This window comes from Pristiophorus japonicus, unplaced genomic scaffold (genome assembly GCF_044704955.1).
Source record: "Pristiophorus japonicus isolate sPriJap1 unplaced genomic scaffold, sPriJap1.hap1 HAP1_SCAFFOLD_1187, whole genome shotgun sequence".
NCBI lineage: Eukaryota > Metazoa > Chordata > Chondrichthyes > Pristiophoridae > Pristiophorus > Pristiophorus japonicus.
In genome coordinates, this window is record NW_027250850.1 from 59,815 (window position 1) to 81,525 (window position 21,711).

The 21,711-nt window shown below is 47.1% G+C and overlaps 1 protein-coding gene across 1 annotated transcript in view; it reads right to left on the bottom strand.

Moving 5' to 3' along the window:
• Positions 1–21,711, bottom strand: part of LOC139242062 (interferon-induced GTP-binding protein Mx1-like) — a 45,122-nt gene that overhangs the window by 16,489 nt on the left and 6,922 nt on the right. The window contains exons 4-10 of the mRNA XM_070870208.1: positions 18,599–18,736; positions 16,479–16,633; positions 15,204–15,342; positions 11,955–12,153; positions 7,651–7,729; positions 2,562–2,684; positions 695–839 (exon numbers count right to left, since the gene is read on the bottom strand). Of these exons, the coding sequence (XP_070726309.1) occupies positions 695–839; positions 2,562–2,684; positions 7,651–7,729; positions 11,955–12,153; positions 15,204–15,342; positions 16,479–16,633; positions 18,599–18,736 (978 nt within the window). The remainder of the gene's footprint in view (positions 1–694; positions 840–2,561; positions 2,685–7,650; positions 7,730–11,954; positions 12,154–15,203; positions 15,343–16,478; positions 16,634–18,598; positions 18,737–21,711) is intronic.

Genomic DNA, 21,711 nt, shown 5'->3' on the forward strand with positions numbered 1-21,711 from the left:
TAGATGCCGAGTCAAAGGAAGAAGAGTTAGGGATGGTAACTGAAAGCTTGGTCAAAGAGATGAGTTCAGGAAGGTTTTGAAAGGTGCAGAGAGAAATGGAGAGCTGGGGGGGTGGGCGGTGGGGTGGATTCCAGAGTCATAGGTTCAGGCAGCTGAAGGCTCAGCCACGGATGCTGGGGTGAAAGGAGGGCCAATGTATATCAAGTATCAGCTTGGCTCAGTGAAAGCAGGCTGGTGTCTGACTCAGAAAGCTGTGGGTTCGACTTAACTCGCCAGTGCGGTACTGAGGAAGTGCTACATTGTCAGAGGTGCCGTCTTTCAGATGCAACTCTAAACCTCGGCCCCTATCTGTTGACCCTGGCACTACATGACGAGAAACAGGGAGTTCTCCCTGATGTCCTGGCCAATGATGATCTGGCAACAACCATCACTAAAGTAGATTATCTGGTCATTCGTCTCATTGCTGTTTTGGGATCTTTCTGTGCGCGTAACAGCTGCTGTGTTTTTCTGCATTACAGCAGTGACTACACCTTGCAGGTAACTCATAGGCTGTGGAGCACTTGGGACTTCCTGAAGATACGAAGGCCCTATATAAATGGAAGTTCTTTCATAAACAACTTTCATGCACTTGATCAAGCTTAATGTCCAAACACAATTCGAATGGGGTCGTTGCTGTGCCAATTTCAATACTTACACTCTGTCTGATCTTCCTCAAGGAGGTTCTGCCACTTCCCAAAACTCCCTCGCACCACGGTGTATAATTTCATATCATCCTCGTATTCCTTTGAATATTCTCCAGTTGTTAAGCTGAAGAGGTCATCAGTGTAGGATCTAATTTTCTGCAGTTCGTGTGAAAATAACTTTTCAGTTAGTCTTGAACTGTAACTTGATCACCACACCTTTCACTTCCTCACCAGCTCCTTCACGCTCTAAAACAATATCATTGGCGATATTTCTCAGCTTGACAAAATGGAGGTTGTTAGCTCTGGGGAAAGAAACATTTTCCCAGTGCAGGTACCCAATGTCAGCAGGTATAGTTATAGCTATAGTTGTATACTGGTGCAGCAGTGGAATGGTTATGTTACCGGACTAGCAAACTGGAGAATGTGAATTCAAATCCCACCCATGGCAGCTTTGAGAATTTGAATTCAGTTTACATCAGGAAATAATAAGCTGGTATCAGTAAAAGTGATCATGGCCTTGTTGGAAATCTTGTAAATACTGAATACTGCCATACGATTGCATTAGCATTTGGCCGCAACAGGTTATCAACTGTTTCAAAACATAATTTATATGTGACATCATTGCTTTTAAAATTACCAAAATCTCCTTCCCGATACTAAAGAATGTTTGTTATATTGTTAGAGCATAAGAAATAGGAGCAGGAGTAGGCCTCAGCCCCTCGGGCCTGCCCCGCCATTCAATCTTCGACATCATCTCCATTTTCCCGCCCTATCTTTCGATTCCCTTAATGCCCAAACATTTTGCGATCTCAACCTTGAATGTACTCAACGACTGAGCCTCCACAGCCTCTCGGGCAGAGAATTCCAAAGATTCATCACCCTCTGAGTGAAGAGGTTTCGCCTCATCTCAGTCCCAAATAGCCGACCCCTTATTGTGGTTATGGTTCTCAACAATTCAGTATCAAATGAGTCTAACATGCGGACAGTGTGGCTCCATCAGGGCCGGTCGAGTGTGGTCAGTGCCTGGATGCTGGGGATGTTGACCGGAGCGAGAATGCTGACGTTGATGCGCCGATCCTGCCAATGCATCGTGGAGGCCCCGACCTGCGTGAGAACACCAGCGGCAGGTCAGGGCCATAAAAGGAACGGTGGCCTTGGAGCAGTGTGGAGGTATGCCACTTCAGGGAGCAGAGCGAGCTGGTGCAGGAGGGCAACGGCAGCAAAGAGTGACGTCATCAAGGTCCAGGTCGGTGATTGGAGCGCGGGCAGGTACAGGAGGAGCAGTGAGAGACTGGAGGGATGTGATTGGGGCCCAGGGGAGGTGTGAGTTCAGGGCCAGGGGCCCAGGGGCAGCACGGACCAGCCCACACTACGATATGTGTGAGCGCACTAGGTCCGTGCAGCAGAGCTGGTCTCCAGTCGTCTTGGTTAACCCTTGCCACTGGACCAAGACCTCGCTCTGTCAAGCCCGTGTGGTGGATGGTGTGCAACGGTCACCCCACGTTAAAAAAATCCACGCACAGGCATCTTCCACCCTTCAGGATGTAGTTCGGGATCCGGAATATTAGGTCCTTCATTGAAACACCTGGGAACTCATCCCTTTTGGTGTGGAAACAAGTCATCCTCAATATGAGGGACTGCCTATGATGATGATGATCAAATGAAAAAGGATTTATGATTGAAAACTCTGTTCATATACTAGCTCACGGCACGCCTGCAAACTCCCATCTGCAGAACAACTCGTGATGGTTCCTCATTGATACTGAAGTCTGTACTCAAACTGACAGCTATCAGTCCAAGATTCCCCCAAACCTGTGGCCACGAAACCAAACCTTTCTTTTAAAAAAAACCCTTAAATGAGCTTTCTCTCGCACTTACATCAATGAGGTAAGGCATTTTATCATCACTGGCATCTGGTACTCCTGATCCCAGCATCTCCAATTCCCGACTAGTTTCAGCAATTTTGCAGCGAACCTCACTTTCAATCGTTGGCAGGGTTTTCTTTAAAGAGAGAAAGGAGTTGAAAACATGTTACTTCAAGCGAACAAAATGCGTTAAACAGGCAGAGCTATTTTCCCCCCAATTGAGATTGCTTCTATAGCCGCTTATTCTTTTCACCCTTTTGACATCCTGAGCTTTTATTTTATCTGTTCACGGAATGTGGCAAGGCCGGCATTTATTGCCCATTGCCCTGGAGAAGGTGGCAGTGAGCTGCCTTCTTGAACCGCTGCAGTCCGTGTGGTGAAGGTACTCCCACAGTGCTGCTGGGACCGCAGCTGGGTGGTCCATCCGGTTTTATTCTTATTGTTTCTCATAGCGGTTTGTTACAACGGAGTGGCTCGCTGGGCCATTTCAGGGGGCAGTTAAGAGTCAACCACGTTGCTGTGGGTCTGGAGTCACATATAGGCCAGACCGGGTAAGGGTGGCAGATTTCCTTCCCTAAAGGACACTAGTGAACCAGATGGGTCTTTACAACAATCCGACGACCATCCTTTGCACTTCACCTTGTTTTAGGAGAGAAATGGGGGTGGAAAGGCCTTACTGCCCCCCCTCCCCCGTTTTAAGGGCCGGGTAACGGGGCAGTAAGGCCTTTCCACCCTGTCGGGGCAGCCTCAACGACGATCAGGACATTATCCTCCTCATTTCTGCAGGCGCAAAACATTACTGCCCAGCTCTGCCGACACCCGCTCGCTCGTCCACGCATGGTGATAAAGACGTCATTACCGTGCGCACCGCCTGCTCACCGGCCCGGGAGAGACGCTGCCCTGGAATCACCCACCAGCGCTCATCGGTGTCCCCGATAGCCTCATGAGGTGGGAAGCTGCCCGTTGCTGGGTGGTGCGGCCACCCTTAAAGGGGGCAGTGCAACGCCGAGGCCGCCATTTTGTTTTCATTGTCAGCCGACTCTCACTAGGCCTCGCCTTTAAGAGAAGAGGCGTTGCTACGCGTCAACGCAGCGCGGCATGTCCACGTCACTGTCATCAGCACCGCGCCAATGTGCTCAGCTTGCCCTGCGCCCGACTCTCTTCCGCCTCGTTCACTTGTTTTTACAGCAAAAGGGCCGAATTTCGATCTATTCTCCGCCCCGCCTGGCGGTAATTCTTCATTTAATTCGGATTATCCGCCCCAAACGGGACGGAGAGCAATTTCCAGCCCATGATGTCAACTCCTTGAGCCTGACAGGTCTTGCATATTCCTGATGCAGGAGTGGGAATTAGTTTGGGTATTTGAAATGATTGGAATAACTGTATTGTGCTCCACCCTCACTACTATCTCTAAAATGTATTTTATTTCCTTCCTCTTCCAAGGCCTCCCTCGGCCAAACAACCTGCTCCCAATGCCAATTTCGAGCTGAACGGGAGATGCCAATGCAGCTCTTTATGATTTCTCCCAGTTCCGAACCTCTTGGCTCCACTCCCTGCCCAGCCAATAAAGAGAGTTACTTAGGCAAACTGATGTCCTACCAAGTAATGGTGCAGAGCTGTACGCTGACTCATTGGTACTAAAATTCACACTGACTTCACCTTCTGCCACAATATATACCCTGGAACTGGACGAGTGCTTACATAGAAACATAGAAAATAGGTGCAGGAGTAGGCCATTCGGCCCGTCGAGCCTGCACCACCATTCAATAAGATCATGGCTGATCATTCCCTCAGTACCCCTTTCCTGCTTTCTCTCCATACCCCTTGATCCCTTTCACCATAAGGGCCATATCTAACTCCCTCTTGAATATATCCAATGAACTGGCCTCAACAACTCTCTGCGGTAGAGAATTCCACAGGTTAACAACTCTCTGAGTGAAGAAGTTTCTCCTCATCTCAGTCCTAAATGGCCTACCCCTTATCCTAAGACTGTGTCCCCTAGTTCTGGACTTCCCCAACATCAGGAACATTCTTCCCGCATCTAACTTGTCCAGTCCCGTCAAAATCTTATATGTTTCTATGTGATCCCCTCTCATCCATCTAAACTCCAGTGTATAAAGGCCCAGTCAATCCAGTCTCTCCTCATATGTCAGTCCTGCCATCCCAGGAATCAGTCTGGTGAACCTTCGCTGCACTCCCTCAATAGCAAGAACGTCCTTCCTCAGATTAGGAGACCAAAACTGAACACAATATTCCAGGTGAGGCCTCACCAAGGCCCTGTACAACTGCAGTAAGACCTCCCTGCTCCTATACTCAAATCCCCTAGCTATGAAGGCCAACATACCATTTGCTTTCTTCACCGCCTGCTGTATCTGCATGCCAACTTTCAATGACTGATGAACCATGACACCCAGGTCTCATTGCACCTCCCCTTTTCCTAATCTGCCGCCATTCAGATTAAATTCTGCCTTCGAGTTATTGCCCCCAAAGTGGATAACCTCACATTTATTCACATAATACTGCATCTGCCATGCATTTGCCCACTCACCTAACCTGTCCAAGTCACCCTGCAGCTTCTTAGCGTCCTCCTCACAGCTCACACCGCCACCCAGTTTAGTGTCATCTGCAAACTTGGAGATATTACACTTAATTCCTTCATCTAAATCATTAATGTATATTGTAAATAGCTGGTGTCCCAGCACTGAACCCTGCGGCACTCCACTAGTCACTGCCTGCCATTCTGAAAAGGACCCGTTTATCCCGACTCTCTGTTTCCTGTCTGCCAACCAGTTCTCTATCCATGTCAGTACATTACCCCCAATACCGTGCGCTTTGATTTTGCACACCAATCTCTTGTGTGGGACCTTGTCAAAAGCCTTTTGAAAGTCCAAATACACCACATCCACTGGTTCTCCCTTCTCCATTCTACTAGTTACATCCTCATAAAATTCCGGAAGATCTGTCAAGCATGATTTCCCTTTCATAAATCCATGCTGACTTGGACTGATCCTGTCACTGCTTTCCAAATGTGCTGCTATTTCATTCTTAATAATTGATTCCAACATTTTCCCCACTACTGATGTCAGGCTAACCGGTCTATAATTACCCGTTTTCTCTCTCCCTCCCTTTTTAAAAAGTGGTGTTACATTAGCTACCCTCCAGTCCATAGGAACTGATCTAGAGTCGCTAGACGGTTGGAAAATGATCACCAATGCATCCACTATTTCTAGGGCCACTTCCTTAAGTACTCTGGGATGCAGACTATCAAGCCCCAGGGATTTATTGGCCTTCAATCCCATCAATTTCCCCAACACAATTTCCCGCCTAATAAGGATATCCTTCAGTTCCTCCTTCTCACTCGACCCTCGGTCCCCTAGTACTTCCGGAAGATTATTTGTGCCTTCCTTCATGAAGTCAGAACCAAAGTATTTGTTCAATTGGTCTGCCATTTCTTTGTTCCCCATTATAAATTCATCTGAGTCCGACTTCACTAATCTTTGTCTCTTCACATATCTACAGAAGCTTTTGCAATCAGTTTTTATATTCCTGGCAAGCTTCCTCTCGTACTCTATTTCCCCCATTTAATTAAACCCTTTGTCCTCCTCTGCTGAATTCTAAATTTCTCCCAGTCCTCAGGTTTGCTGCTTTTTCTGCCAATTTATATGCCTCTTCTTTGGATTTAACACTATCCTTAATTTCCCTTGTCAGCCACGGTTGAACCACCTTCCCCATTTTATTTTTACTCCAGACAGGGATGTACAATTGCTGAAGTTCATCCATGTGATCTTTAAATGTTTGCCATTGCCTATCCACCGTCAACCCTTTAAGTATAATTTGCCAGTCTATTCTAGCCAATTCACGCCTCAAACCATCAAGGTTACCTTTCCTTAAGTTCAGGACCCTAGTTTCTGAATTAACTGTGTCACTCTCCATCTTAATACACTTTTAGCCTTGCGAGATGATTAAACCTCCAATTTATCTGATTTTATTTAACGTTGAACTTGGATGTAGCTGGGTTTTTCTGCAGTTCAATTGATATTATTTTTCACGTTATGGAGGTAATCATATATTTAGGTCTATGGTGAAGTAAATGGCCTTCCCCATCCTGCACCTTCGTATTGCTGAATAAAAACACCACAGGAACTCTCTTGGTCTCCTTCAATTAGTGCCATGGGACCTTTTATATCTACGTGAGCCAGTATATAGGCTCATCAGGCAATGTGGCACTGCCTCAGCACTGCACTAACTTGTCAACCCATGTGCCCAAGACCTGAAGAGGGGCTTGAAGCCAAAAACCTTTGTCCCAAAGGTGAGAGTGCTATCAAAAGAGTCAAGCTAACAAACAGAGGCTTAGGACGAGAGAGGTTATACAGAATTTCCACACACAATGAGGGGGTACAATAATCAGGAAATATTTAAAAGGCTGGAGCTCTTTTCTCCAGAAAAGCGAAGGCTGAGAGACGACCCAATTGAGGTCTTTAAAATTATGAAGGGGCTCAACAGGGTGGACGTAGAGATGTTTCCAATTTTCTGGGGAGACCAAAACTTGGGGGCCATCAATACAAGACAGTCACTAATAAATTCAATCAAGGATTCAGGAGAACGTCTTTATCCAGAGAGTGGTGAGAATGTGGAACTCACTACCACAAGGAGTGGTTGAGGTGAATAGTATCGATGCATTCAAGGGGAGGCTAGATAAACACATGAGGGAAAGGAATAGAAGGACACTTTGATAGGGTGAGATGAAGTAAGGTGGGAGGAGGCTTGTGTGAAACATAAACGCAGACGTGGACCTATTGGTCGAATGGTCTGTTTCTGTGCTGTAAAATTCAATGTAAAAATGTTACTTGGAGCAGAGATTGCTTTTCCACCAATGGTGGCGGAGGTGTGGGTAACAACAATCGACAATATGGAATTAGATAAAAAGCAGAAGAAGAAAAAATACTAAAAGAAAAAAAGAGGGAAGGAATGGGGAAATAGGATGAGAGAAGATTATTCTGCTGTGGAGCTTGTTGTGGCTTACCACTGTGCCAGGTCCCTAGTGCCCTGGGTTCTGTAGTTGCTATCTCTGCTCATTGTGTCGAGAGAAGCGTGTCACTCACCCGGATCTGATTGACCAGTTCTGTGGTCAGTCTGGCAGCCACGCACTGTATCGATGCCACTTTTTCTTCCAAGAGGGTCCTATGTGACAAAGGAAAAGCACATAGGACAAAAACGTCAGTTAGATTGTTCCGACCCAGCAGGTGAGAGAGAGACTTCCCGCACCCAATGAACATCAGAATAATCAGGCTGGTGTGAGTCCGTGCCTGCAATTTAAAGGGAATGAAAATCGGGTGTTACGAGGGCTGGGAGTTAAAATGGGCTTCAGGCCAGCGAGCTCCACGCTCGCCCCGGAGTTAAAATTGGGGTTATGGATGCAGGCCCTGAAATTCCTGGGTTACGGAAAGGGCGGAGGTTAAGATTTGCACCTTTGCGTGGCCAGGAGCTTCTGACTCTCCCAGAGAATCACCCGGCAGAATCTCCTACAGGGCGGCCCCCTGACAAAAGTGTTCTTCCTCAAGTGCAAATGTCACGGGTTAGCGTGAGGTGAGCTCCCAACGCTGTTTCCGTCTGCTCAACTGCCCTTGTGAATGTGTGCCGCTATTGAAAAAATCCAGTTCACCAGGACCCGTTCATCAAAGCCAAGGTATTTTGTCAAAGGAACATTGCTTAACTAAGATTGACTGTGGAGACTTTTGGTCAGGTTCACGGCAATTATGGCATAAAAAGGTTTTTTTATACTTTTATACTCAGAAAACGGTCCCTTACATTCTACATTGCCTTTGGTAAGCATTCTAGTCCAAGAGAATTACTGAGCACTGAGAGTTGCACAGTGGGAATCCCACTTCCAATATCTAGAGGAGCAGCAGCAAAGGGGAGCCAGACCATCTCAGGACTACCCATCCAGCAGGACCTACAGACACAAACAATCTGCAAAGGGATATAGACAGGCTCAGTGAGAGGACAAAAATTTGGCAGATGGAGTATAATGTGGGAAAGTGTGGGGTCATCCACTTTGGCAGAAAAAATTAAAAAAGCTAATTATTATTTAAATTGAGATTACAAAGTGCTGCAGTAGAGAGGGACCTGGGGGTACTTGTGCATGAAACACAAAAAGTTAGTATGCAGGTACAGCAAGTGATCAGGAAGGCAAATGGAATGTGGACCTTTATTGCCAGGGGGATATAAAAGCAGGGAAGTCCTGCTACAACTGTACAGAATGTTGGTCAGACCACACCTGGAGTACTGCGTACAGTTTTGGTCTCCTTATTTAAGGAAGGGTATACTTGCATTGGAGGCAGTTCAGAGAAGGTTCATTAGGTTGATTCTTGAGATGAGGGGGTTGACTTATGAGGAAAGGTTGAGTAGGTTGGGCTTCTCCTCATTGGAGCTCAGAAGAATGAGAGGTGATCGTATTGAGACATATAAGATTATGTGGGATCTCGACAAGGTGGATGCAGAGAGGATATTTCCACTCATGGGGAACTAAAACTGAGGACATACTCAGAATAAGGGGTCACCCATTTAAAACTTTGAGGAGAAATTTCTTCTCTTAGAGGGTTGTAAATCCCCAGAGAGCTGTGGAGGCTGGGTCATTGAATGTATTTAAGGCGGAGATAGACACATCTTTGAGCGATAAAGGAATAAAGGGTTATGGGGAGCGGGCGGGGAAGTGGAGCTGAGTCCATGATCAGACCAGCCATGAACTTATTGAATGGCGGAGCAGGCTCGAGGGGCCGAATGGCCTACTCCTGTTCCTATTTCTTATGTTCTATGTCCCTGGCACACCATCCAAAGCCTTTCCCAGGAGCACTACACAGTAACAGATTCCAGCAGAAGGCCTTCAGTCCATTGAGCCCACCTCTCCTCGGTTTGTTTCTAATAACCCTGAATCCCTCCGTCTCATCGTGGGGGGGGGGGGGGGGGTGGGGCCCACTTCAGTCTCGAATCTTTGGAGGAGCTCTGTTCACTGCTGCAGCCAGATCAGGATCACAGGCTCACGGCACAGACAGCTTGTACGGTGGCTCGGAAGGTAAGCGCAACTCTGAAATCTCATACCTCAAGGCTCATTCCAGCGAGCCACAGGGTACTTTTTCCAGATCAGCCAATTTTGCAGTACACGCAAAGAGACAGAGTGAGAATTCTTGAGGGGGTCCTCGGAACATGCGGTGCCCCTTCGCAAGCCCCAGCACGACTTCAAACCCCCAGCAACTGGAGCCTTGGTTCCAACAAACTCTGTCCATTTCTTATTAACTAAAAGTCCTCATTAACTCTGCTGCTAAGATTCCTCAAATCAGAGCAAATAATTTTGTTCTAACCTTTGAAATGCAGCGGCAAGTGTCAGTATTTACACTGTCACAATGCTGCGCTGCCCCCTTGTGGCGGTACTTATTATGGTGAGAATATTTTGATCCAGCGTTACGAAGAATTTACGGGGCTGCCATATTTCTCAGGGGCTCATGGGCACAGGTCCAGTGTGTTAGTGCTCCTCTAAAGGCACCCCACTAATGCCCTCTTTGCCAGGGCAGTTCAATTTATACAATATCACCACGTGGTCACACAGATGACCGTAAGGACCTTCACGTTTTTCTAGAGTCTCTGGCTTCCCCGGGGTTGTCAGGGTTACTGATTGCCACTGCGTGGGTACACTCAGCCCCCCAAATAGAAAGCCCTCCCTCCCCACTCCCACCACATTTACACAATCAGGCTCTGGTCAAACAGCCAGCTGATACTCATTGGTTCAGCTCCTGTATAAAGAATGGTCATTGGGCGAATCCTCAAGAAAAATGCTGATGTGTTTTTATTACTGATAAAAATCAACTGGCTGTGTTTAACCCAACAGTGATTAGGCATTTAAGTGCATCATAAAACATTTTCAAAGTATTTGGGAGGGAAGGCTGGAATTTGCCGAATTTTGAAAACAAAATGTTAAGTAGTCACTCATACATGTTTGCCACTGTGCAGCAACAATCCAAATTTCTGAGTAAAAAGCATCTTACTGTAAAAATGAGTTGAATGTCGGATGGGAAATGGTTAACTGGTGGGGGTTCCTGGTGTCTCCACAGAGATTACAAAATGGCTGCCCCATCTTACTAGAATCTAAAAGGCCACTAGTTAGCAAGTGGGCAGTCAAATGATGCAAGGGATAGATAAGACATCACATTTATTCATTATGTTTAGTTAAAAAAAATCTTCATGAATGGATCTTCGCTGGAATTTCCCGGATGGCTTGTGTTCTGCTTCCCCAAAACACAGTGACCAATCCAGGCGAGAGTGGGAGTCCCTAGGTTCCCGCTGTCCCGGGGTTTTATCGATGGCGGTATGCCGCGAGGGTAGTTTGCACATGGTCTGTGGAAGCAGCGGACTACATCAGTGGATGGACCTTTTCTCATTTCACACACGGCGAAAAATTCGGTTTTCGGCGAAAACGGTATTTTTACACCAAAATTACCATTTGCTTCACTAGGCCGGATATTCGGCCTTTAACTTGCGCAGCGGTAAAAATCAACGTTGTACGAGGATTCGTGGCGCAAACCGCGACTTTTGGCAACTTTAGTCTGAGGCCGATAGCGCTGCGTGAGAGGCCTTGGGACGGGGGAGAAAATATCAAAAAAAGTTGAAAAAAACAAAATTCACAAAACCCTTACTGACTAAATCGCTGAAAAAGAATTTAAAAATAAAAAATTTAACTTACTTTTTTGCAGGTCATCATACTTACCGCTGCTGGCAGGACTGCACCAGGTTTTGCCCGATCGGTATTCTGGACGGAGAGAGCCAAATTTCGGGCGAAAACGCTATTTCGGGTCTCGCAGGGCGACACTCCTCTCCCCAGCGGTACGGGGAAAGTGCCACTGCAAAAAGTCACCGAATTTCCTGCCGACTGGTTTTTCGCCAAATATGGTGAAATATTGCCAAAAACCCGGTGAATTTCTAGCCCATAGGATTTTAAGTGGCGGTATGGTGCACGTGACCCCTGCAGCGGGTGGTGACCCCAGGCAGGCACAGCCGATCTGAACCGTCAAACCTCAATACCATCTATCTTCTCGCTGACCCGCCCAGTATCTGGCGGGTGGACGGACGGGCCGGAGGGGTAAATTGGCCACAGCCAGTGACAGTCAGGGGAAGGGAATCCCAGGGCAATGGAAGCCAAAGGTTTCTATGTCAGGCCTCTTCTGGCCTACGATCCACTTCCCGGCAGATCTAGCCCGATGGGGTAAGCCCTCACTGTCCGCCCTCCTCCCCATCCCGGCTCAAGCCTCCGACTAATAAAATAGATCGGCTCCCGATGATGTCATTTTCACGTATGGTCATACACAGGAAATACTATGGAGGTCAATAAGGTCAACAAAATAACTATGTTCCTTACCTGAAATACTCATTTCTTTTGAAAAACGCTTTTTCCCTCTCCAATGCCTCAACCAAGGTCAATTGTTCATTAATTTCCTGCTGTCCACGGCATTTGACAAGCATGTAACCTTTATTCAAAGCAACAACCTCGTTCCTCATGATTTTAAGGATGCTTTCCTCTGTCCCCTTGTCAACCAGGTCTGGCTTGGTTAATATACCTGCATGTTCAAATGTCAATGATAGCAAGGCGTTAGTAATGGATATTCACAGTGCAGAAACAGGCCATGTGGCCCATCAGGTCTGTGCAAGTGTTTTGTCAACACATACCACACCCTGTCAAATCTCACTCCATTGCGCTCTGTCCGTAATCATTAATATTGCACTTAATCCCATTTTTTAGTTGGGACATGGAATACTTTTACAGTGGGGATCCAGTGTGGTATCAAATATTACTCGGTCAGGTACAACATGAGTCAAATATACCCCGAAGGACTAGGGCAGCGGGTACATGTGAACACCATCACCTGCAAACTCCCCTCCCAGTCACACACCATCCTGACTGGGAAATATATCGGCCGTTCCTTCATCATCGCTGGGTCACAATCCTGGAACTCCCTCCCTAACAGCACTGTGGGAGCACCTTCACCACACGGACTGCAGCGGTTCAAGAAGGCGGCTCACCACCACCTTCTCAAGGGCCATTAGGGATGGGCAATAAATGCCTCTGCTGTGTGCTGCAAACAGTCACTACAGCCCAGCAATCACATGGTGCCATATTACTGTATAAACATGCCTGTGCAATTTCTCTGTCCGCCATTGAATCGGAGGTGTTCCTGTTTGTTTAACATGGGTTAGCGCTAGTAACTGTCTATGGGAGAAATCTGGGTAAATATTTTCACTGCCATTACTTTCCATGCACAGAGGGACTTGAGAGGTATCTACAAACATAACATCAGAGATTGCTCCAGAGAACCCGACTTGGATGCTTTCTCGATTAGAGAGAGAGTCACAAACAATGTTTGAATTTTTTTTAAAATTCATTCTCGGAATGTGGGCATTGCTGGCAAGGCCGGTATTTTTGCCCATTGCCAATGGCCCTGGAGAAGGTGGTGGTGAGCCGCCTTCTTGAACCGCTGCAGTCCGTGTGGTGAAGGTGCTCCCACAGTGCTGTTCGATAGGAAGGAACCTGAGTAATGTGCTGAGGAAAAAAGTTTAATATTTTCAACGCCTCAAAAATCCACGGCAATTTAGGGCAGGACAGAGATATGTTGGGTACTGGCCTCCGCCCACCCCTTGCAAAGCCAAGAGGCGATTCGATAGAGGTGTTTATTTACTCTATCTAAACCCTTCATCATTTTAAAGAGAAACGGTTTTCAATGGCTGAAGGGTCGGTAACCACAGGGCACAGATTTAAAGTGATTGGCAAAAGAACCAGAGGCGACACGAGGAAAAATGTTTTTTTGCAACGAGCGGTTAGGATTTGGAATGCACTGGCTGATAAGGGAATTAAGGGTTACGGGGAGCGGGCGGGTAAGTGGAGCTGAGTCCACGGCCAGGTCAGCCATGATCTTGTTGAATGGCGGAGCAGGCTCGAGGGGCTAGATGGCCGACTGCTGTTCCTAATTCTTATGTTCTTATGTTATACAAATTCAATAGAAGCCTTCAAAAGGAATTGGATAAATACTTGGAGAAAAAATAGCAGGGATATGGGGAACGAGCGGGGAAGTGAGACTAACTGGATCGCTCTTCGAAAGAATGGCCTCCTTCTGTGCTGTACTATTCTATGATTCTACAAGAAGGGGCGGATCTGGGATGTGGCGATTCCGAGTGTCGGCTTTTCAGCTCGTAGGCCTGGTGAAGACCACTGTACCATGCTGCTGAATGTTGGAGGTGGGCCCCACGACTTGCGACTCTTATAGCGCCTTCCACAACCACCGGACGTCCCAAAGCGCTTTACAGCCAATGAAGTACTTTTTTGAGAGTAGTCACTGTTGTAATGTAGGAAATGTGGCAGCCAATTTGCACACAGCAAGCTCCCACAAACAATGTGATAATGAGCAGATAATCTGTTTTTGTTACGTTGATTGAGGGATAAATATTGGCCCCAGGACACTGGGGATAACTCCCCTGCTCTTCTTCAAAATAGTGCCACGGGATCTTTTACATCCGCCAGAGCGAGCAGACGGGGCCTCGGTTTAACGTCTCATCCGAAAGACGGCCCCTCCGACAGTGCAGCCTCAAGGAGAACATTCATTTTTTAAAGTTATTTTTAACCGTAGCCCTCTCTTAAAAGGGGGGCATCATCTGAAGTAGGCAAATTGTTTCTAATGAAGGATCCAAACCCCCCCCCCAACTCTCTCCCAATCCCCCTCTGGCGGGCCAGTCTTCAGCCAAATTTCCCTGCCTCTTCAGCAGTCTTAGATGCACACCTGGTGCCGTGAGCACCTTCCATTACCATGGAAAGCAGGGACCTCCCTCCGACCCCATGAACCTTCGATCCCAGTGGGTACACCTTAGCACTTACGCCTGGAATGTGTGCCCCCTCAACACCCCCGTGGATTTTTTTGCCATATTCTCAATTAGAGATGGAGCCGTAACCAATGTTAATCAGAGAGTGATATGCTAAGGAGCGCATTATAAAACATGTTACTGTACGGTTGGGTCGAGTTCTGGAAGCATGTTACTTCCTGCCATTGTTAACCATGGACGATGAATTAGGGTTCTGTCCTAACTCACACCAAGTCCCACTCACCCATCACCCCTGTGCTCGCTGATCTACACTGGCTTCCGGCTAAGGAATGCCTCGATTTCAAAATTCTCATCCTGGTTTTCAAATCCCTCCATGGTCTCACTACTCCCTATCTCTGTAGCCTCCTCCAGCCCCACAACCCATTGCGATCTCTGCGCTCTTCCAATTCTGCCCTCACGAGCATCCCCGATTTTAATCGCTCCACCATCGGTGGCCGTGCCTTCAGTTGCCTAGAAGCCAAGCTCTGGAACTCCCTCCCTAAACCTCTCCACCTCTCCTCTTTTAAAACGCTCCTTAAAACCTACCTCTTTGACCAAGCTTTTGGTCATCTGTCCTAATATCTCCTCATGTGACTTGATTTCACATTTTATTTGGTAACGCTGCTGTGAAGCGCCTTGCGATGTTTTACTATATTGAAGGCACTATATAAATGTAAATTGTTGTTGTATAATCAGAACACTCATGGTCAGCCTTGTGTATTTTTACCACAACAAACCTCTGAAAGAGGTTTCTTCTTACCTACGGTTCTCTCTCCTGAAGGATCTGCTTCCTGAGCCATTTTCAAGGCCTCTGTGGTTGCTAAGTCAACGTTACATGGGATGACTACAAGGTTTATAGTCTTATCTTCGTTAATGTAGGAACTGATCAGTTGCTTGATCTGAATAAATTGTGAACAAAATCAACTCATCAAAGGAAAGCTATGCACACTTCTATAGCGCCTTTCATGTATCCCAATGCGCTTTACAACCAATGGCGAACTTTAGAAGTGTAATCACTGTTATAAAGTAGGAAATGTAGCACCAATTTTCTCTCAGCCAGGTCCCACAAACAGAAATGTGATAATGACCAGATAATCTGTTTTTTTAGATGTTCAGGACACCGGTAGATCTCCCCTGCTCTTCTTCGTAATAGTGGGATCTTTTATGTCCACCTGAGAGAACAGACGGGACCTCGGTTTATTGTCTCATCCGATAGACGGCACCTCCGACAGTGCAGCACTCCCTCAGCACTGCATTGGAGTGTCAGCCTAGATTTATGTGGTCAAGTTCCTGAACCCACAACCTGCTGACTCAGAGGCCAGTGTGCTACCCACAGAGCTGCAGCTGACACTGCGGGGAAAAAAGTGGAACTCAAATGTAAACATGATCTTCAAATAAGAACTAGGAGCGAGCAAGAAAGGGCCAGACACAAGAGGTGTGAGCAAGGGTCAGATTTAGGGAGAGCAGGGGCAGCACGAAGTGAGACAGACAAGAGAAAAATATAAGCAAGGGAAAGAGGCAAGAGCGAGACAGACTGGGAGGAATGAGGAGCGAGTGTGACAACAACAACTTGTATTTATATAGCGCCTTTAACATAGTGAAACGTCCTGAGGCACTTCACGGGATTATTATGAGATACAAAATTGGACACCAAGCCGCATAAGTAGAAATTAGGGCAGGTGACCAAAAGCTTGTTCAAAGAGGTAGGTTTTAGGGAGCGCCTTGAAGGAGGAAAGGGAGGTAGAGAGGCGGAGAGGTTTAGGGAGGGAGTTCCAGAGCTTGGGGCCCAGGCAACAGAAGGCACGGTCACCGATGACAGACGTGAGGAACCAAAAAGAGACAGAACAGGTGATCGAGAAGCAAGAGAAGCAAAGCAGAGATGAGAGGAGGAGGATGGGAAGGAACAATAGATGTGGCCAGGAGTGAGATGCACTCCGAGGTTATTGACTACTTTTTCATAATTAAACTTTTCAGGTATCCAGCTGGGAACCAGAGATGATATTGTGCCGGTGATTGTGCCCTGCTGCTACATTACCTGCTCTCCGATATCGTGCGGCTGGTTACCGACGGCAACTCGTGCGATTCCTGGCAGGTCAATTAACGTTAGGTCAGGGGCACTGCTTGACTCCACTTCCAGACTGATGAGCTCTGAGCAGATTCCAAGGTCCTTTCCCGCCATGGTGTTTTGAGCTGTAAAACCAAACCCAACTCAGCATCAATCACATTGCACAATTTCCAGAAAGAAATCCACAGAGCACACAGGGATAAACTGATTGCTGACACCCCTCTCTTCAGATCTGTCGCTGTTGTTTACCCTTCTCCGCCCGAGAGGATACATCGAAGATTGGCGCTCAAGACTTCTACAAGTGGCAGTCCCTCGAAATCGAGGAAGACTTGCTTCCACTCTAAAAGTGAGTTCTCAGGTGACTGAACAGTCCAATACGGGAATTACAGTCTCTGTCACAGGTGGGACAGGCAGTGGTTGAGGGAAGGGGAGGGTGGGACTGGTTTGCTGCATGTTCCTTCCGCTGTCTGCGCTTGGCTTCTGTATGCTCTCGGCGACGAGACTCGAGGTGCTCAGCGCCCTCCCGGATGCTCTTCCTCCACTTAGGGCACTCTTGGGTCAGGGACTCCCAGGTGTCAGTGGGGATGTTGCACTTTATCAGGGAGTTTTAAGGGTGGTCCCTGTAACGTTTCCTCTGCCCACCTGGGGCTCACTTGCCGTGTCGGAGCCCCGAGTAGAGCGCTTGCTTTGGGTGTCCTGTGTCGGGCGTGAGAATGTTGTGGCCTGCCCAAAGGAACTGGTCAAGTGTGGTCAGTGCTTCGATGCTGGGGATGTTGGCCTGATCGAGAACACTGATGGGAGGGCCGACAGGTGACTCAGTTACATCCCTCCTAGCCTCTGCTTGCTGTTTTTTCTGCCTCTTCCCTTCCTAGATTTGTACTGTGGTGGGGAGGGGACATTTGGGAAGGGTGGATGGGAAACCCCCCGGTGATCTCAGCGTGAAATAATGCAGGACAGTCTCCCTCTAGAAACCAGCAGGGCTGCCAGGCTGGAGGGGAAAATCAGATCGGGAGCATTAGGACCCAAAGGAATAGTCCTCGGGCATAAAGTTAGTGCTGGGCAAGGGCTTTGGTAGCCGATAAGAACATAAGAAATAGGAACAGGAGCAGGAGCCCTCCAGCCTGCTCCACCATTTAATACGATCATGGCTGATCTGATCATGGACTCAGCTCCACTTCCCCGCCCGCTCCCCATAACCCCTTATTCTCTTATCAGTTAAGAAACTGTCTATTTCTGTTAGGTCCGAGAGGGGGAGGCGAGGCTGGGGAGACCCAAGGACTCTTTGCCGGGCCTGGGTGGGAGAACAGCTCCTGCTTGACCTGGCCCACCAGGGTTTCACAGCTATTTTCTTAAAACCAAGCTTGGCCTCTTCTTCAGCTCTCGTTTGCCTGCAGCGGGAGCTTCAACCTATTCCAATGTCGGTGGAGGGAAGGTGTCGCCGGGTGGGAGAGTGATGTGGCCTCAGGCTGGCAAGTGAAGTCGGCCCAATTTTATCCCCTGACCGTTCTCGCTGGGTGTTAAAATCAAGGCCAGAACGGCCACTTGAGAAATTTGCCAAAGGGTTCCTAATACCCATGGAACCCGACCCCAAACCTTTCAGGGGTGGGACACAGAAAATTGAAAATAAAACTGTTTAAAATAGAATTTAGACATTCGGTTCGCCACCTGCAGAACGAGCTGATCTCCATGGAGACAACCCTCATGCCCTGCTGACCTCACCACTAGCCAAGGTTGGGGTGTGGTGGTGGGGGAATAAGGTCCCACTTCTGTCTGCTATCCAGCGATGGCTGATGTCAAATGAGGATAGGGTTGGGCTTGGCTATGGTGTCCCCTCTAGGTGGGTAGCCCACCAACAATCGCGGTCAATGCTACCACATGAATAATGGTCACTGGGGTGAGGGTATCAGAGAGCACCCAGCGTCCATTAAACCAAAGCTCAGCAAGGAGTCCACACCTTCAAGAGTACAGGGGCGATGAAGGAAAATAAACCAGACGCCAGTAACTGCCGACATATTTTACAAACAAAACAGCTCAGAAATATTTCATCATCATCCAACCCAAAACACAGCTTCGAGCAGTGGGACCAGCACCTTTCACAATTTCTTTATCCACTTCAGATGGGTTTGACAAATCTTTCATATAATTCTTGTAACTGATTCGTCCCTTCCATACATTCGCCACTTTGGCTTTTTTCAGCTTCAGTTCCAGAGGACATCTTGTCACAATACCTGCCAAACAGAGAGAAGGGATGGCAGTCAATCTTTGGATAATCGGAGGGTGGAGTTGTTTCAAGTCTTTAAAAAGTGGCGGGGGGAGGGGGGGAGTTAGAGTTGTGTCAGGTAGACTCCTCCACTAACATGGGATGATACTCACCAACCAACATTGCGACTCCCATTGAAACTGCGGACCTAACTTTTTTAAATTGACCTTTAGGAACAGAGAACAAGGAGTTGGCCATTCAGCCTGTCCCACCATTTAATTAGATTATGGCTGATCTGTATCTTTACACTCCATTCACCCATTTGCTTCCATATCCCTTAGTACTCTTACATAAACAAAATCAATCCATCTCAGTTTTGACATTTTCAATTGACCCTGCCCAGCCTCTGTATGGAGAGAGTTCTAGATTCCCACTCCCACTTTGTGTGAAGGAGTGTATCCTGACATCACCCCTGAACGGCCTGGCTCTAAGTTTAAGGTTATGCCCCCTTGTTCTCCCGCCAGAGGAAATAGTTTCTCACTATCTACCCTATCTTTAATCATCTTAAATATTTCAACGAGATCGCTCCTTAATCTTCTAAACTCATGCCTAGTCTATGAAACCTGGCCTGATAATTTAACCCTTTTAGCCCTGGTCATCATCATAGGCAGTCCCTCGGAATCGAGGAAGAATTGCTTCCACTCCTAAAGTGAGTTCTTTGGTGGCTGAACAGTCCGCTAGAGAGCCACAGACCCTGGTATCATTCTGGTGAATCTGCACTGCACCCATTCCAAGGCCGATATACACTTCCTGCGGTGCAGTGCCCAGAAATGAACACTATATTTAAATGAGCTTTATATAACTGGAACATAACTTCTACTCCGATGTATTTCAACCCCCTTGAGATGTAGGCCAACATTCCATTAGCCATTTTAATTATTTTTTTGTCCACTAGCTTTTAGTGAGCATTTCTTGGTGAATTTTGTGCTCCTTAAGTTGAGTCATGTTGGTGTTGGAAAAAGCAAAACTTTCCACTCTAGGTGCCCTATGCCAGGGTCAAATCTAGCACAGCTCAGGCTCCCCTCGAATAAGGTGTGTCACCCCCCCTTCCCTGATCATCTCTCACTGCATTACTTTTGCTATTCCCCACTGCAGCGATCTTGAGCAAGGGTGCTAATGAATGGCAGGTTTAGTTCTGAGGGCCTTTGCCCATGAGGAACTGGATTGAGTCTGCTCAAACTCAGGTTATAAGAGGACATAAGAACATAAGAAATAGGAGCAGGAGTAGGCCATACGACCCCTCGAGCCTGTTCCGCCATTCAATAAGATCATTGGACTCAGCTCCACTTCCCTGCCCGCTCCCCATAACCCCTTATCCACTTATCGTTTAAGAAACTGTCTATTTCTGCCTTCAATTTATTCAACGTCCCAGCCTCCACAGCTCTCTGAGGCAGCGAATTCCACAGGTTTACAACCCTCTGAGAGAAGAAATTTCTCCTCATCTTAGTTTTAAATGGGCGGCCCCTTATTCGAAGATCTAGTTCTAGTCTCCCCCATCAGTGGAAACATTCTCTCTGCATCCACCTTGTCAAGCCCCCTCATAATCTTATATGTTTTGATAAGATCACCTCTCATTCTTCTGAATTCCAATGAGTAGAGGCCCAACCTACTCAACCTTTCCTCATAAGTTAACCCCCTCATCTCCGGAATCAACCGAGTGAACCTTCTCTGAACTGCCTCCAAAGCAAGTATATCCTTTCGTAAATATGGAAACCAAAATTGCACGCAGTATTCCAGGTGTGGCCTCACCAATACCCTGTATAACTGTAGCAAGACTTCCCGATTGTTATACTCCATCCCCTTTGCAATAAAGGCCAAGATTCCATTGGCCTTCCTGATCACTTGCTGTACCTGCATACTATCATTTTGTGTTTCATGCACAAGTACCCCCAGGTCCCGCTGTACTGCGGCACTTTGCAATCTTTCTCCATTTAAATAATAACTTGCTCTTTGATTTTTTTTTCTGCCAACATTATACTCCATCTGTCAAATTTTTGCTCACTCACTTAGCCTGTCTATGTCCTTTTGCAGATTTTTTGTGTCCTCCTCACACATTGCTTTTCCTCCCATCTTTGTATCATCAGCAAACTTGGCTACGTTGCACTCAGTCCCTTATTCCAAGTCGTTAATATAGATTGTAAATAGTTGGGGTCCCAGCACTGATCCCTGCGACACCTCATTAGTTACTGATTGCCAACCCGAGAATTAACCATTTATCCCCACTCTCTGTTTTCTGTTAGTTAGCTAATCCTCTATCCATGCTAATATATTACCCCCAACCCCGTGAACTTTTATCTTGTGCAGTAACCTTTTATGTGGCACCTTGTCAAATGCCTTCTGGAAGTCCAAATACACCACATCCACTGGTTCCCCTTTATCCATCCTGTTTGTTACATCCTCAAAGAACTCCAGCAAATTTATCAAACATGACTCCCCCTTCATAAATCCATGCTGACTCTGCCTGACCAAATTATGCTTTTCCAAATGTTCTGCTACTGTTTCTTTAATAATGGACTCCAACATTTTCCCAACCACAGATGTTAGGCTAACTGGTCTATAGTTTCCTGCTTTTTGTTTGCCTCCTTTTTTAAATAGAGGCGTTACATTTGCAGTTTTCCAATCTGCTGGGACCTCCCCAGAATCCAGGGAATTTTGGTAAATTACAACCAATGCATCCACAATCCCTGCCGTTACTTCTCTTAAGACCCTAGGATGCAAGCCATCAGGTCCAGGGGATTTATCTGCCTTTAGTCCCATTATCTTACTGAGTACCATCTCCTTAGTGATTGTGATTGTGTTAAGTTCCTCCCCCCCCCCGCTATAGCCCCTTGACTATCCACTGTTGGGATATTGTTAGTGTCCTCTACCGTAAAGACTGATACAAAATATTTGTTCAGAGTTTCTGCCATCTCCATGTTCCCCATTACTAATTCCCCAGTCTCA